The 16,544-nt window shown below is 36.3% G+C and overlaps 1 protein-coding gene across 1 annotated transcript; it reads right to left on the reverse strand.

Annotated features, from left to right (window-relative positions):
- Positions 1 to 9,001: 9,001 nt before the first annotated feature.
- Positions 9,002 to 15,044, reverse strand: LOC145687444 (uncharacterized). Its single transcript, XM_081760896.1, has 2 exons — positions 14,194 to 15,044; positions 9,002 to 9,080 (listed from the first exon to the last, which is right to left on the reverse strand). Exons 1-2 carry the CDS (start codon positions 15,042 to 15,044, stop codon positions 9,002 to 9,004), a joined length of 930 nt encoding a protein of 309 aa, XP_081617022.1.
- Positions 15,045 to 16,544: the final 1,500 nt, after the last annotated feature.

Consider the following 16,544-nt stretch of genomic DNA (forward strand, 5'->3'; position numbering starts at 1 on the left):
CTTAATTAACCTAAAGAGATGGTTTAGGTGTTTATCTCTTTAGCAAGAATTAATCTTTTCACGGAGTGCATTTCTTCACACTAGGGCAGCGGAAGCCTAGGGGAGAAGTTGGATGTTTTATTTTCCCTCCCTCAGCATTTGGGGGAGAGACTCTCCTTCCAAAGGAGCTACAAGCATATAAAGTGGTATTAAAAATATAAATAAACATTATAACTACTAATGATACCCTGTGTATGGCCATTCTTGCACAATACAAACAACAGTGTTGCCAAATTCGAGAAAATGTGTTTTTTATTTCATTTTTTTTGAATTTCTCATTCTTCTTTTACGGGTTAGCCACGAGGGGCACAAAACTTACCTTGTTGGAATCTATGTCCCATAAGCTTTTCAACGATGTATGGCTTGTGTCTCTGCAATGTTTAGGGGCATCAGGGTAGACGAAAATATTTCCAAAATATGTACAGGGCGATTCTCGCAGGACATGCGTTTGGATTTTTTTCTCACTTGATATTGAACTTTCACCCTTCATTTTTTTACATGATTGTACCCAATGTCTGGTGTCCACATGAACATACGTTTTCCAGCGTACGACAAATAACAGTGTTGTCATAGTTCCACAAGCTTCAAAAAATTTATTTTCTTTTAATTTAATTATTTTTTTAATTTCTTCTACTTCTTGTTTTACGGGTTAGGCACGGGAGGAACGAAAGTTAGCTAGTTGGGAATTTGCGTTCCAAAACCTTTAGAATGAGGTATAGTTCATATCCCTGTGACACTTAGATGGAGTATTTGGGCCGCAAACGTAAATGTCTACGATTTTCATGAAATCCCTATTTGTCCTTCAAAAACTGGCCCTATAGTAGCCAAACGGTCAGTGATGGATGGTTGTACAAATTGAGACTTTTTCTCAAAATCACAATATCTACAACACATCACGGTTCCATTCATTTTTACCGAAATCCAGAATACCGTTGCCTTCTGCTATTTTCAAAACTGTCGCCCTGTAGCGGCCAAACGGTCAGTGGTTGGTGGATGTGACTATTGAGACTTCTTCTGAGGATCAAAATATGTACAACATATCACGGTTTCAGTCATTTTTACAGAAATCTAAAATATCACTGTCTTCGGCTGTTTTCAAAAAAGTGGCTCTGTAGTGTCCAAACGGCCCTTTGCCCCCCCCCTGCCCTTAACCTATGTTTCGAAAGAAACAAAAAATACGTGTCGGTTTATTTTCGGTCTAGTATACGGTGTATATGTGCTAAGTTTGAAAAAGATTGGATGAGGAGAATGATGATCTCCTATACACATTCTTCCTTTTTGGACTTAACTGGTTTTTGCTCCAAAGTCTTCAATTTTTGTTTGGATTTTTTTAAGCTTGTTAATTCTTGGATTCATTGGTAAAGAACCGTTTCGAAAAGAATCGAAACTGTTTACAACAGAAACACGTGGCAATACTGTTTCATCATGATGCAGTAGTGCACGTCAAAACATGAGAAGGCAATATCTTCAGTTTTCCATTACATTAGCTTATCTTTATCTTTCGAGATACTATTCATGATAATGTCATCATGGCTACTTCTCTACAATTTCTAAACACGCGTTATGTAATGAAATCCTTTACCAAGATTACCGACATGAATCCAGCAAGTGCGATCTATTTGGAAATGTGCATATATGTATGTGCGTCTCGTCTGCGACGGAGATCGCAGAGTTCCTTCCTCCTTCCCAAATAAGGAGCTAAAATTCAACACAAAGAACAATCGTCGTCTCAAAACATTCCTGTCTATGGGCTGGCATAGCTATTTTTAGCTTCTGACATCACCAAACTGTGTAGCAAACCGATTCTTTGCCTAGCAACAAGACGAGACGGAGAGAAAAGTGAAGTTAGTGTTATAGATACACCCGAAGAGGCAACCACGAATGAATTAGCTAGTGCGAAAATCCTGCAATAATGAAGAGTCTGACACATACGTTTAGTGAAGTCATAACGAGAAACCAGAACGAACAATTAAAATGAATGAGCTACGTTAGGTGATATTTTCAACAAATGTGAATAAAGTTGTTTTGGCAGCATGGAGCTGGAGAACGGCTAACCATTCAATTTACCGCAAAGAAGATGAGAGGAAAGCAACCCGCAACCTACAGGACATCCCCCCTGAATTTCCAAAATGGTCCCCCTTTCCAGTGTCAAAGCAAGTGAACAGTGTTAGTGAAAGTGTAAAAATCAGCAATGTAAGGAAACATGATTAATAATCCGTGACATCCGCGTTCTCGATAATCAATGGGCAAGAATTAAATTAATATTTACACCACAACAATCAATTATCCGTTTGAAGTGCCAAAAGTAATGTATTATATGTTCGTAAAGTTTTAGTGTTGTGAATTAAAATTAAAAGTGAAAATATGAGTATCCTTTCAAAATAATAATTATGATTTAAATTTACATATGTTAATTTAAGGAACAACCTAATTCATTTTTCTTTACAGCACGAGTGAATAGCGCCTATGCAACTTAGTAATTCATACATTAATAAATTGCATTAGCGCTAAAGAATACAATTGGAGTTAGCTTTGTGCCGGTTTCCCGTAACGTTCTGACCGAACTCTGAACCTGTTATCCAACGGCTGTATGGTCAGTTTTAATGGTCGATCCAACCCGCTAGTAAATGCTAAAGAAGACATTCGAACGGTGGAGAATCGAACCCAGACCATGGTAAAAGCGCAAGCCCACTTTGGGACCGTAGGACACGAACCACGTACAGTAATAAAAGGGTTTATCCCGATAGGGAGTGAGTAGAATCGAACTCAATACTCTAGTATATGGTTAATCCCTATGTGAGACGTACCTGGATCGAACCCAGTACTGTTACATATGGAAAACAGACAGGGACAGACGAGAATCGAACCCAGGACTGTAATATATGGTTTTCTCTCACGGGAACGTACCAGGACTCGAACCCTAATACTGTAATATGGTCTAAATATCGTTGTATTTTAAGCCGCATTTTCAGTCTGCACCCAAAATATGTTACTGCTACGAACATGTTGCTCCTTCCTGAATATAAATATTTTCCGCAAGGAAAGCACAATATTATTACCTGGTTAACGATTAATATGTCAGCTATAATACTTGAGGACGATATCAAAGGAAATACTGATCTGTATGTAAAACTTTTAATTTCTCGTTTGTCACTTTTACAACTCAATAACAACAGCAATATTTTGCTAATTATGTAAACGCAATTTATTGACGTTAAAATTTTGTTTTCTGTTTCCTTTAAGCTTAAGTCTGTGCTTAATTATGTAATTGGAATTTTTTTGAATAAAGAGTAAAAGAAATGGTCAAGGCGCTTCACCAGTAATCTAAAGGTAAACAACTCGGATCCACCAACGACCTGCATTTTAGTTTAGGATTTTCGGTGGCAATTGATCAGCGATGACACAAGTTCTATTATCTTCAGATATTTGAATACCCGGATGTTTCAATACTTGAACTATCAAATCTTTAGGAATAACAATTATTATTATTATTATTATTATTATTATTATTATTATTATTATTATTATTATTATTATTATCACTCAGGGCAAAACATTACAACCAGAAACGTGATATTTAGCAAGAATATTTCGATTTTGTTTAGTGTTGCCCACGACAAGAGGAATTTCTCATCTCGTTTCTAAAACAAAACAAAGAAAATTAAGACGATAATTAACATTTTATATTCGAGACGGGACAAGGCTAACTCAAATTATCGTCTCGCTTTGGAGATGAGAATTGTGACGAGATGAAAAGTACCGTAAACATTTCTCGTTTTGTCTAGATTCCCGGAATAGTGTATGTCCATTTTTTAAGTAACAATTGCTTCTTAGACTGCATTTTATACACTATTTTTGTTACTTTGGATTTCGGAGCTCATAGAATTTATTATGTTCTGTGTAGGTATTTTTGTATCAAAGCTATTATAATTACTTCTTCATATAATAAAAGTTAGTTTATTATATGCCTTACTGTTCAGTAGGGCGGGGCAAACTTCAAGAAATGTAATCAGAAGCTTTTGCCTATAGTTCTAAAAGTTGATACAAGTAAAGATAATTTTGTATGTAAAATTTCAGACTTTTATCTTTTGATTTAAGGGTCCCAACTTTGAGCTAACAATGAAACTATTATTGATATATGATAAAAGGTAGTTTTTTTCAAGTTCAGTAGGTTTATTGTTCTAAGACAAGCATTAATTTTTTAAAGAAGTATTACTTAATTATCTACTTTCAGAAACGCATGCTTAGTATCCAAATTTCCTTCTTGATTCCTCGAATGAAGCAATCATTCCATGTCTGGCTTTATGACCAAATCTTTTGTGGAAACCTTGGAAACTTCTTTTACGACTCGTTCAACAGCTTGTGAATGACATTGAATTCCTGTAAATTCCAGTGGTCCTATTTCAACCATTGCCAGCAATTATTCATCTGACATTGAGTTTACAAGTGGAGGTGGCGTTGTGACGGAAGCATCCCAATCAATCATCTTGTAGTAGTTTTGTACTTCGAGATGAATCATAATATTTGATTTACAAAATTTTCTCACTCCAGCTTGATTGGTGGTTCTTGCAACAACAATCTTGTTTACTGCATCTTTCCTTACTTCAATGTTTGGATCTGCAAGAGCTGCAAGAAGAATATTTTCACTGTGGGCAAAATAACAATTTAACTTCAGAGATCTTATTGCAGCTTCCTTCATCTCACTATCGGGTAAATTTCTAACTTTCTCCAAAATGAAATAGAACTTACGTGATCCATCAGTGCAGTTGGAATGGGTTCTTATCTCAAACCAACTCTAACGATGTAGGTGACAAGCTGTAATAGGTTTTTGGATGGATTTCTTGAGCTCATGAACAAAAGAAGGGTTCGATTCGCAAGCGTCAACCCCCTGGCGTGATTAAGGGCAACTGGAAAAGCAGTTTGTAAATATTTTATAACAGCAGCATCAGCGTTGTCCTTTCCCTTTTGTACTGCGATGCAAGCCTTCAGCAAATACTTTTGATCAGCGCTAAAATCTTTTGTGATATTCACACAAAATTCCTGGACATTTCCAGTGACGAGCTGGAAATCAACTATTGGAACATCCCGTGGATCAAAGCTTAGCATCTTTCCGATATGTCCCGAAAATCCCTTTGGACCGATTGTTTTGCTATCAATATTTTTAAAAATTTCTCTTAGTGGAAGCTCATTCAGATGCAATATACAAATCAGCCACTGTAAAGGTCGATTTAAAGTTGTTTCCAGTCGACGTATAATTCCAGAATGTTCGCCGTGTTTGTATTTGTTCCATCACATACCACAGCACGCAAAGTAGCTTTCGAATCCGTGTCACGTATAACAGAGAGTATTTCATTTGAAATATCTTCTGCTTTGCCACTTTGTGGAGAAATTTGATCCACGTATTGCCCACTAGGATATGCAATAATAACGTAGTGATCCTCATTCTTTGTTAGTTGTCCTCCATCTGGTCCAAATAGTCTGGTTTCATCTATGCGCCCATCAAAACCAACACAAATTAGCCTGCGCAAGTCAAACGAACGAGATTCTGCTCCTTGTCTCTCCAATAAATTTGCTGTCTCCGCAACTTTGTTGGTTCTAGTATATTTTCCGGTTTATCCAGTTTTAGGTCTTTCAGGCATGCATTAATTAAATTGCAAGCATCTCGGTTACTAACGCCAGTCCTTTCCATCATTTGGCTTAAGTTTGGGTACTGATGTCTATTTTGTGCTGGCCGCTTTTCGGAATCTGTGTCTTCAGAGTCGGATGTGTTTGCTTCATAAGGTGATTCATCTTCCAAGGCCACACCATTTGCTTCATTTTCTTCCATAAAGTTCAACTGACAGGCAGTAGGTTTAGTCGTTGTTAGGCTTTGCAAATGCTTTTTCCTAAACCGCTCTTCCTGGTCCTTCCTCTCTGCTTTTTTCTGAAGTGAACTTGAAACAATCTTGTCAATCCAACCGATTACCATTTTCCGACCCGAAGTCTGATCTACCCAGAAATTCCACTCAATTTGTGGTACTTTTGTGGCGCATTTACACAACTGTCTGTATATTATTTTGTTTCTAACACACTTGCAAGTACATATATCAAATACTTGTTTGAAATTACTAAAGCTTTGAATGTAAGTGATGTGCGCTTTGCTGGTGGATATTGTTGGAGCTGTTGGGCAAGTCGTATGAGCTTTGAAAGTTCTCCCAAACCGCTGGTATATCCAATGACTGGAATGCTAGCTTTGTTCCAGATACTGGCAAGATCATTCCCCACATATTTAAAAAAAATATCTCGTAGAAGGTGTTTCTTTCCCCTCTTCAGGTAGCATTTTTCTGTAGAACAGGTAGCATTTTACTTCGTCCTTCGTCGGAAGTTGTCTTCCAGAAAATACTTCAGGCTGACCAAATAAAGAATGATGAGACTCTGATCGAGTCAGTGGTCCTCTCGAAGATGCGTTTTGTGCGTTTAAAAAGTTAAACACGCGCCCTCCAACATCAGCATTCTACTTTCTCTTTTCAATTTTCAGAAAACTCATCTTCACACTTCAGGATTGTTTGGCGCAGCAACTGGATTCCTCGTGGGACTATCCAGACACCTTTTCCCCCAAGTGCTAATCCCCGAAGTGCATCAATGGTGTGAGAGAAGCATTTGCAGTGAAATCTAAATTATAATCTCATATATATATATATATATATATATATATATATATATATATATATATAAAGGCCTACATTACATTAAAAAGGCAAATTGTGATTTCAGTGATGAAAATTATTACACATATTCTGTGTTGTGTTGTGTTCATTCGTCTTCGTTATTTTTTCATGTAATAATATTCTAATCAATAAGCATAGTGTTATTTAATCCAGTGTGTTTTCGTTGTTTGTGTGAGTGATGTTTGTGTGGGTTGTAGTCTGGATGACCATGTGTTCGTCCGTGAGGTTTTCGAGACGAGACAGCCGAACATCTCGGCGCTTAATGCGGATTTCGTCATTGAGACCGACGAGCGATTTGGGAACAATTTGCAACTCTTCTTGCTGAGGTCCTTCATCGTCCTATCAAGGTAAGTTCCAATCTAAGGAGAATACTTATTGCTAGGACCAGGAACCACGAACAGCAACCAGATTACACGGATTGGTTACAGATAAATGTCCGCCCAAACAGAGACCTGGAATTGAATTGGTTACAGCCTTTTGAACGAAATATCATTTGTAGAAAAATACTTTGGACAAAATGTCCTTTGAACCAATTGTCTTTTGTACGAAGTGGCCTTTGGACCAATTGTCTTTTGTGCGAAATATCCTTTCGACCAATTGTTTATCACACGAATTGATCTTCGGACCAATTGTCTTTTGGACAAAATGTTCTTTGGTCCAATTGTCTTTTGGACTAAATGTCATTTGGACGAAATTACCTTTGCAGAAACTTTCTTTAGTACGAAATATGTTTCAGAAAAATTTTCATTTGGACGAAATGTCCTTTAGACGAATTGTCTTTTGGACGAAATGTCTTTTGGACGAAATGTCCTTTGGACTAATTGTCTTTTGGATAATGTATTGTTTGGACCAACTGTCCATTGGACAAAATAACATTTAGACCAACTGTCTTTAGGAACAAATGTGTTTAGATGAAATATCCTTTATATCATTGTCTTTCAGACAAAATGGCTTTGAAGGAAGTGTTCTTTGGACTAATTGTCTTTTGGAAGAAATGCCATTTGGACCAAACGCATTTGGACGAAATTTCCTTTTGACCAATTGTATTGTCGACAACATGTCTTTTGGACCAAATGTCTTTAGACGAAATGTCTTTGGATCAATTGTCTTTTGTAAGAATTGTCATTTGGAGCAAATGCTTTCGAAAAAAATGTCCTTTGGATCCATTGTTTTAGGAAGAAATGTTCTTTAGACTAACTGTCTTTTATACGAAATGTCCTTTGGACCAATTGTTTTTGGGCGAAATGTCTTTTAAACAAATTGTCTTTTGGACGAAATGTCCTTCGGACCAATTGTCTTTTGAACGAAATGTCCTTTGGAGCAATTTTCTTTTATACGAAATGACATTTGAACCAAATGTCATTTGGACCAAATATCTTTGGACGAAATACCCTTTGGACCAATTGTCATTTGCACAAAATGTCTTTTACAGAAATTCCCCTTTTGGACGAAATGTTAATTGGAATAATTGTCTTTTGGACGAAAAGTCAATTGGACTAATAGTCTTATGGACGAAATGTACTTCGGAAAAATTGTTCTTTGGAAAAATGTGCTTTGCTCAAATTGTTTCTTTGGTCGAAATTTTCTTTATACTAACTCTCTTTTGACGAAATGTCATTTGGACCAAATGCCTTTGAACGAAATGTCCTTTGGAACAAATGTATTTTGAAAAAAAAAATATATTCGGACTAATTTTCTTTCAACGAAGTATCCTTTTGACCAATTGTCTTTTTGAAAAATGTCCTTTGGACCAATTGTCTTTTTTACCAAATGTTTTGGACGAAATATCCTTCGTACCACTTGACTTTTGGAGGAAATGTCCTTTGGACCAAATATCTACTGGACGAAATGTCGTTCGGACCAATTCTCCGTGGGACGAAATGTCCTTTGGACAAATGCATTTGTAGGAAATGTTGAACCAATAGTCTTTTGTACGAAATGTACTTAGTACCAATTGTCTTTTGGGCGAAATGTCTTTTGGCCAATTGTTTCTCAGATGAAATATCTTTGGAAAAACTGTCTTTAGGACGAATTGTCAATTGGACCAAATGTGTTTTAGACGAAATATCTTTGGACGATTTGTTATTTGCAGAAATTGTCTTTTGGACAAAGTGACATAGGACCAATTGTCTTTAAGACCAAATTTTTTCGGCTGATGTGTCCTTTGGACCAAAATTCTTTGGACGAAATGTCTTTGGACGAAATGTTTTTGGAGTATTTGCCATTTGGACGAAAAGTCCTCTGGACCAAATATCTTATGGACGAAATGTCCTTCGGACAAATGCTTCTTTGGATAAAATGTCCTTTGGACAAAAATCCTTTGGACCAAATGTCCTTTGAAACAATTATCTTTTATACGAAATATCATTTGAACTAATGTTTTGGGCAAAATGTCTTTGGACAAATTGTTTCTAGGACGAAATGTTCTTTGGACCAATTGTCTTTTGGACGAAATGTCCTTTAGCCAAATCTCTTTTGGACCAAATTTCCTTTGGATGAATTGTACTTTGGACAAAATGACTTCGAACAATTGTTTCTAGGACCAAATATTTATAGATGAAATGTCCTTTGGACCAATTGCTTTTAGACAGAAGGTTCTTTGGAAAAATTGTCTTTTGTACGAATGTCATTTGGGGAAAATGACTTTGGACGAAATATCTTTTGACGAAACATCCTATTTACCAATTGTATTCTGTACGAAATATCTTTTAGACCAATTATCTTTTGTCGAAATGTCCTTTGGACCAATTGGTTTTGGACAAAATGTCATTTGGACGAATTGCCTTTTCACGAAATGTACTTTGGAGAGATTATGTTTTGGACAAAATGTTCTTTGGACCAATTGTGTTTTGTATGAAACGTCATTTAGACCAAATGACTTTGGAGGAAATATGCTTTGGCAAATTGAATTTTGGAAGAAATATCTTTGGACGAAACTTCCTTTTTACCAATTGTCTTCTGTAGGAAATGTCTTTTAAAAATTGTCATTTGGATATAATGCTTCTTGGAACAATTGCCTTTTGGACTAAATGTCATTTGGACCAAATGTCTTGGGACGAAATGTCCATAGGACCAACTGTCTTTTGGGCAAAGCGCCTTTGGACGAAATACTCTTTGGACTAATTTCGTTTTTTGACGAAATATCATTTGGACCAAATGCCTTTCTCCGAAATGTCCTTCTGACAAATCCAATTTTGGACAAAATATACTTTGGAAAAACGCTCTTGAGCGAAATGTCCTTTTTAACCAATTGTCTTTTGAACGAAATATCCTTCGGAACAATTGTTTTTGGACGAAATGTTCTTTCGCCCAATTGTCTTTTGGACAAAATATCCTTTGGACAAAATGTCTTTCGACCAAATGTTTTTAGACGAATCGCCTCTTGTTCAAAATGTCCTTTGGACAAATTGTGCTTTGGACTAATTGTTGTTTGGACGAAATGTCTTGGGAAGAAATGATTTTGGACTAATTGTCTTTTTTCACGAAATGCCATTTGGACCAAATGTCTTTGGGCGAAATGTTCTTTGGATCAATCGTCTCTTGTACGAAATGTCCTTTGGGGAAATTGTCATTTCGACCAATTGTCTTTTGGACCAATAGCCTTTTCTTTGGACGAAATGTGCTTTGGACCAGTTGTCTTTTGGACAAAATGTACTTAATACCAATTGTCTTTTGGACGAAATGTCCTTTGGACCAAATGTCTTCTGGGGGAAATTTATTTCGGAACAATTCTTATTAGGACAAAATGTCTTTTGGACAAATTGTCTTTTGTAGAATATGTCCTTGTGACCAATTGTCTTTTTAACGAAATGTCCATTCAACCAAATGTCACTTGAACCAAATGATTTTACTTAGTGTCCTTCGGATCAATTGTCTTTCGTACGAAAAGTCTTTTAGACCAACTGTAGTTTGGACGAAATGTCCTTTGGACCAGTTGTCTATTGGACGAAATATACTTTGGACCAATTATCCTTTGGAAAAAATGTCCTTTGGACGAATTGTCCTTTGGACAAAATGACCTTTGAACAAATTGTCATTAGGAACAAATATGTTTGGATCAAATGTCCTTTGGACGAATTGTCTTTAACACGAAATGTCTTTGGACGAAATGTTCTTTGTATTATTTGTATTTTAGTCGAAATGTCCTTTGGACCAAATGTCTTCTGGACGAAATATCCTTCGGACCAATTGTCCTTTGGACAAAATGCCATTCGCAACAAAAGACATTCGACAAAATGTCCTTTGAACCAATTGTCTTTTGTACGAAATGTAATTTGGACTAATTGTCTTTGGACGAAATGTCCTTTGCAACAATTGTTTTTTGGACGAAATTCCTTTGGACGAAACGTCCTTCGGACCAATTGTCTTTGTACGAAATTTTTTTGACTAATTGTATTTTGGACGGAATGTTCTTTGGACCAATTTTCTTTTGGAAGAAATGTCCTTTGGACCAATTACCTTTTGTACGAAATGTCGTTTCATCAAATTCTGTTTTGGACAAAATGTCCTTTGGAGCAAATGTCTTTGGACGAAATGTCGTTTGGACCAATCGTCTCTTGTTCGAAAGGTCCTTTGGAGGAATTGTCTTTTGGATCAAATGCCTTTAGATGAAATGTGCTTTGCATCAATTGTCTTTTGGAAAAATGTCCTTTATACCAATTGTCTTTTGGAAGAAATTTCCTTTGGACCAAATGTCACCTGTGCGAAGTATCCTTCTAACCTATTCTTTTTTGAATAAAATGTCTTTTAAACATATGCTTTTGGACGAAATATGCTTCGAACCATTATCTTTTGTACGTAATGTCCGTTCGACCAATTGTCTTTTGCGCCAATTGTCTTTTACAGCAAATGTTTTGGGAAGAAATGTTCTTTTTACCAATTGTATTTTGAACGAAATTTCAATTGCACCAATTGTCTTTTGACGAAATGACCTTTGGATCAAATGTCTTTGGGGCGAAATGCCCTTCGGACATATTCTCCTTTGGAGAAAATGTCCTTTGGACAAATGGTTTGGACGAAATTTGCTACGAGCCATTAGTCCTTAGTACGAAATATCTTTTGGACCTATTGTCTTTTGAACGAAGAGTTCTTTGGACCAATAGTCTTTCAGACGACATGTCATTTTCACCAAATATCAATTGGACAAAATGTTATTTTGTGAAATGTCCTTTGGACGAATTGTCTTTTGTACGAAAAGACTTTTAGGCCAATTTTCTTAAGGACTAAATGCCTTTGGACCAATTGTCTTGGTCGAAATGTCCTTTGGACCAATTGTCATCTGGATAAAATCTCCTTTGGATCAATTGTCCTATGGAAAAAATGACCTTTGGACAAAATGACCTTTGGACCAACAGACAAAATATATTTCCTTAAATGTGCTTTGGACCAATTGTATTTAGACGAAATGTCTTTGGTTGAAATGTTTTTACTAATTGTCATTTGGACGAAATGTCATTTGGAACAAATGTCTTTAAGACGAAATATTTTTGGACCGATAGTATTTTGGACTGAAAGTATTTGAGAACAGGATCCTGAGAAGAATATTCGGACCCAAGAGGAACGAGAATGGGGAATGGCGGAAGCTTCATAACGAGGAACTACATAGTTTATACGGTTTACCCAACATTGTTAGGGTCGTCAAGTCTAGGAGGCTTAGGTGGGCGGGTCATGTAGCTAGAATGGAAGAAAGTAGAAACGCTTTCAAAGTCTTGACTGGAAGACCAATCGGAAAACGACCATTAGGAAGACCTAGGCGCAGATGGGAGGACAATATTAAGATGGATCTCGCAGAGATAGGAATACAAAGTAGAAACTGGATGCAATTAGCTAAGGATAGAAGTCAGTGGAGAGCTTTTGTGAACGCGGCATTGAACCTCCGGGTTCCATAGGCCATAGAGTTAGTTAGTTAGTTAGTTAGTATTTTGAACGAAATATCATTTGGTCCAAATACTTTTCGACAAAATGTCTTTTAGACCAAATGTCTTTGGGCAAAATGTCCTTTGAACCAATTGTCTTTCGTGCGAAATGTCCTTTGGACCACTTGTCTTTTGGGCGAAATGTCGTTTAGACCAAATGATTTTGGACGAAGTGTCCTTTGAATCAATTGTCTTTTGTATGACATTTCGCATATTTTGAACGATATCCATCACGACTCTGGAACTCACTAAAGAAATAATAAACACTTCTGACCAGAGTATATACACTTGTTTATTAAAAACTAAATTCCAGTGTAACAGTTTCAACAACGTAACGTTGTCTTCATCAGACACTAACTGAAAGAGATATCTTAGAGCGCAGTTATATATACTAAAAGTGAAAGTCCTTGTGTGCATGGGAAGCCACCTGGGTCGGACTTCCCCGGGCGTCATCTTCCAGCCACCTGCCCTGACTTAATTACCCTCCCACCTGTGTTTATCTTTTCCAGACACACCTGTTGTTTATCCTGACCAATTGCCTTAAAACATTTTCTCTTAATCTACCTCCGATGCCTATTAGAAATAAATAACAGACTATACTACATACAACTGACTATAAATACAGCAATACAAATATATATATATATAGACATAAAAATAAACTATAAAATATAACAAAATATAAAACTCTATATAACTATATACAATATTAAACTATAACAATATATATACTATTAAATATATGACTATAAATTACATATAAATATGTTCAATCTTGTTTTTTCCCTTCAATTTGTTCTAATAATTTATCCCATAGATCATGTATTAACAGTCCACTTGTCCAGTTCATTAATTTGTTACTTTTCTCTTTCTTTATTCTTCGTGCTTCCTTCCATTTTCTTATCATTGGCCTATTCTCCCTTTCTAGCCCCTTTACACCTTCCCAATCTATATCATGTCCCGTTTCTTTAACATGTTTATATATGGCATTGTTTTCTCTCATAAGTCTCACATCATCCCTATGTTGTTTAATTCTCTCCCTAAGTTTTTTCCCTGTTTCCCCTATGTATATCATATCACAATCCTTACACGTCACTTTATACACTACACCTTCATCTTTTTCACATATTTCCTTCGTTCTATTTTTCGCTTTCTTGATCATTTCCAAAATTCTTCTTCCTCCTTTTCTGTAGGTCTTCACACCGCCTCTTCTAAGTAAGTTCTTTAGTACTTCTGTCTTCTCCCCGATGCTCTCTATCCCGTGCCATTTGTTCTCCTCCTCTTCCTTTCTCTCCTTTCTCCTTCCTTTCCTTCTTTCCTCTTCAATTCTGTTCTTCCTTAACTTCTGTCTGTTGTACCCGTTCTGCTCTAGTAAACTGTGGAACTTCTCTATGTCCTCCTTCTTTTTCTCCTCTTCAGTATCTATTTCTTCTATTCTTCTCTCCATATTCCTTATGAAGTTTCTTTTGGTGCTGTAATCCACATCACTTCTTTCGTGGCAATAAACTCCTGCTGCACATTCTTTCCTATACCATCTTGTTGTAAATCGTCCATCTTTTCTCTCTATAGTCATGTCCAGGAAGTTTATAATGTTGTTGTTCTCCACTTCCATTTCCAGTCTTATCCCTTTTTCTTCATCTTCAACCTTCTTTAGGAATTTTTCCAGTTGTCTCTTTGTTCCTCTCCATACTCCCAAACAGTCATCCACGTATCTGCAAAACAATATTAGGTTGTTTCCACCTTCTTCTATCACTTTCTGCTCCCATCTATTCATCACCAATTCTGACAACACTGGGCTTAATCTTGAACCTATACTTAGTCCTTCCTTGATCTTGACTAGTTTGTTCCCTATCGTACAAAAACTATTGTCCCATATTACTCTCAAGGCTTTCACTATCTTCTCTTTCTTCCAGTCTCTTATTTCTCTCCCTTTCATCTCATCTTCTATGACTTTCACTATGTAATCCCTCTTTATACTCGGAAACATTGCTTTAACGTCAATACTAAACATAATTGTTTTCTCCTTCTTATTTCCTATACATTCTAACATTCTTTTCACTTCCTCCGTATTCTTTACTCGATGACTCTCTTGACCTATCCGTATCTCTTCTGCTATTTTTCTTAACTCTTCTTCCAATGGTTCTAGACAGTTTCCTCTACAGTTCAACACTGGCCTTAGCTTAATCTCTTCCTTGTGAATCTTCGGGAATCCTTTCATCTTTGGAATCCTTCCTTCTTCTTTTACCCACTTTTTAAACCCTTTTCTTCTTCCATTCTCCACCACTTCCTTGAGTACCTCATCCTTAATCTTCTTCTCTCCTATGACTTCGTATGTTTCATCACAAAGATCATCCAATTTTCTTTCATACCATTCTTTCTGCATCACTACCACTGCACCTTATTATTGTTATATTTTATAGTTTATTTTTATGTCTATATATATATATATATATTTGTATTGCTGTATTTATAGTCAGTTGTATGTAGTATAGTCTGTTATTTATTTCTAATAGGCATCGGAGGTAGATTAAGAGAAAATGTTTTAAGGCAATTGGTCAGGATAAACAACAGGTGTGTCTGGAAAAGATAAACACAGGTGGGAGGGTAATTAAGTCAGGGCAGGTGGCTGGAAGATGACGCCCGGGGAAGTCCGACCCAGGTGGCTTCCCATGCACACAAGGACTTTCACTTTTAGTATATATAACTGCGCTCTAAGATATCTCTTTCAGTTAGTGTCTGATGAAGACAACGTTACGTTGTTGAAACTGTTACACTGGAATTTAGTTTTTAATAAACAAGTGTATATACTCTGGTCAGAAGTGTTTATTATTTATTTTGAACGAGATGTGTTTTGGACCATCTGTACTTCGGACAAAATGACATTTGAACCAATTGTCTTTAGGACCAAATATTTTTGGATAAAATGTCCTTTGGACGAAATGTGTTTTGGCGAAATGTCTTTGGATGAAATGTTCTTTGGACTAATTCTCTTTTGCACAAAATGTCATTTGGAATACATGCCTTTGGACGAAATGTCTTTTGTATCAATTGTCCTTTGCACAAAATGTTCTATGCACCAATTGAATCACTGATTGGAAAAAGGGAATAAGCGCATCAGAGCTAAGTTTTCAAAAACGCTAAAAAAAAATCTTCCCGAGGCGTTGTTTGTATTTGTTGACAAAAGTGTATAATTGATTACTTGCAGCAAAAGAACTAACAAACACTAAGACAAGAATAAGAATCTTGTATTGCAGCACTGCAATTGGTTAGATAACCTTAAAAATGGAAAAAATATTCCCTTTTTGCAATCAATTAGAGTTGGACGCAATTGTAATTGTGTGTAGGGCATGTAATGTGCAGTTTATGATAGAAAGCTATGAAAACATACATGCTGAACAATGTTGTATGTTAATCTTGGATATATGTATCCGAACTATCACACATGTTAGGCTTCTAACACTGTTATTGTCACCGTTCGTTCTTTTAAGACATTTTATTCGTACCGCAAGAAAAGTAATACAATAGACAGCTCAAAAAATACGTAGCAAAATATGTTGTCAAAATAGAATGACTTTACATAGGGTCCTATCCGTCTGCATCTTTGTCTTCTACAGTTTCTTAATCAGTGGTTTTCCATGAACAAATCATCCTATAAAACTTTTTGTATTTGTCAGGTATGCATTTGATGATTTGTGAATAATCGTTTATCTTTTTCTGATTGATCGGGACTTGCCAATCGTATGCCTTTGACGTTGGCAGTGGAACGTTTGTGACATTACTTTTGAGTAATCGAAAAATATCAGTTCTTAGTTCATTGATAAACTTACGAGCTTACACATAACCTAGAGATTCCGCTTTATAAACAGTGCCTTTATTTACGTAC

The sequence above is a fragment of the Thermobia domestica genome, chromosome 6, assembly GCF_964235325.1.
Source record: "Thermobia domestica chromosome 6, izTheDome1.hap1.1, whole genome shotgun sequence".
Classification (NCBI taxonomy): Eukaryota; Metazoa; Arthropoda; class Insecta; order Zygentoma; family Lepismatidae; genus Thermobia; species Thermobia domestica.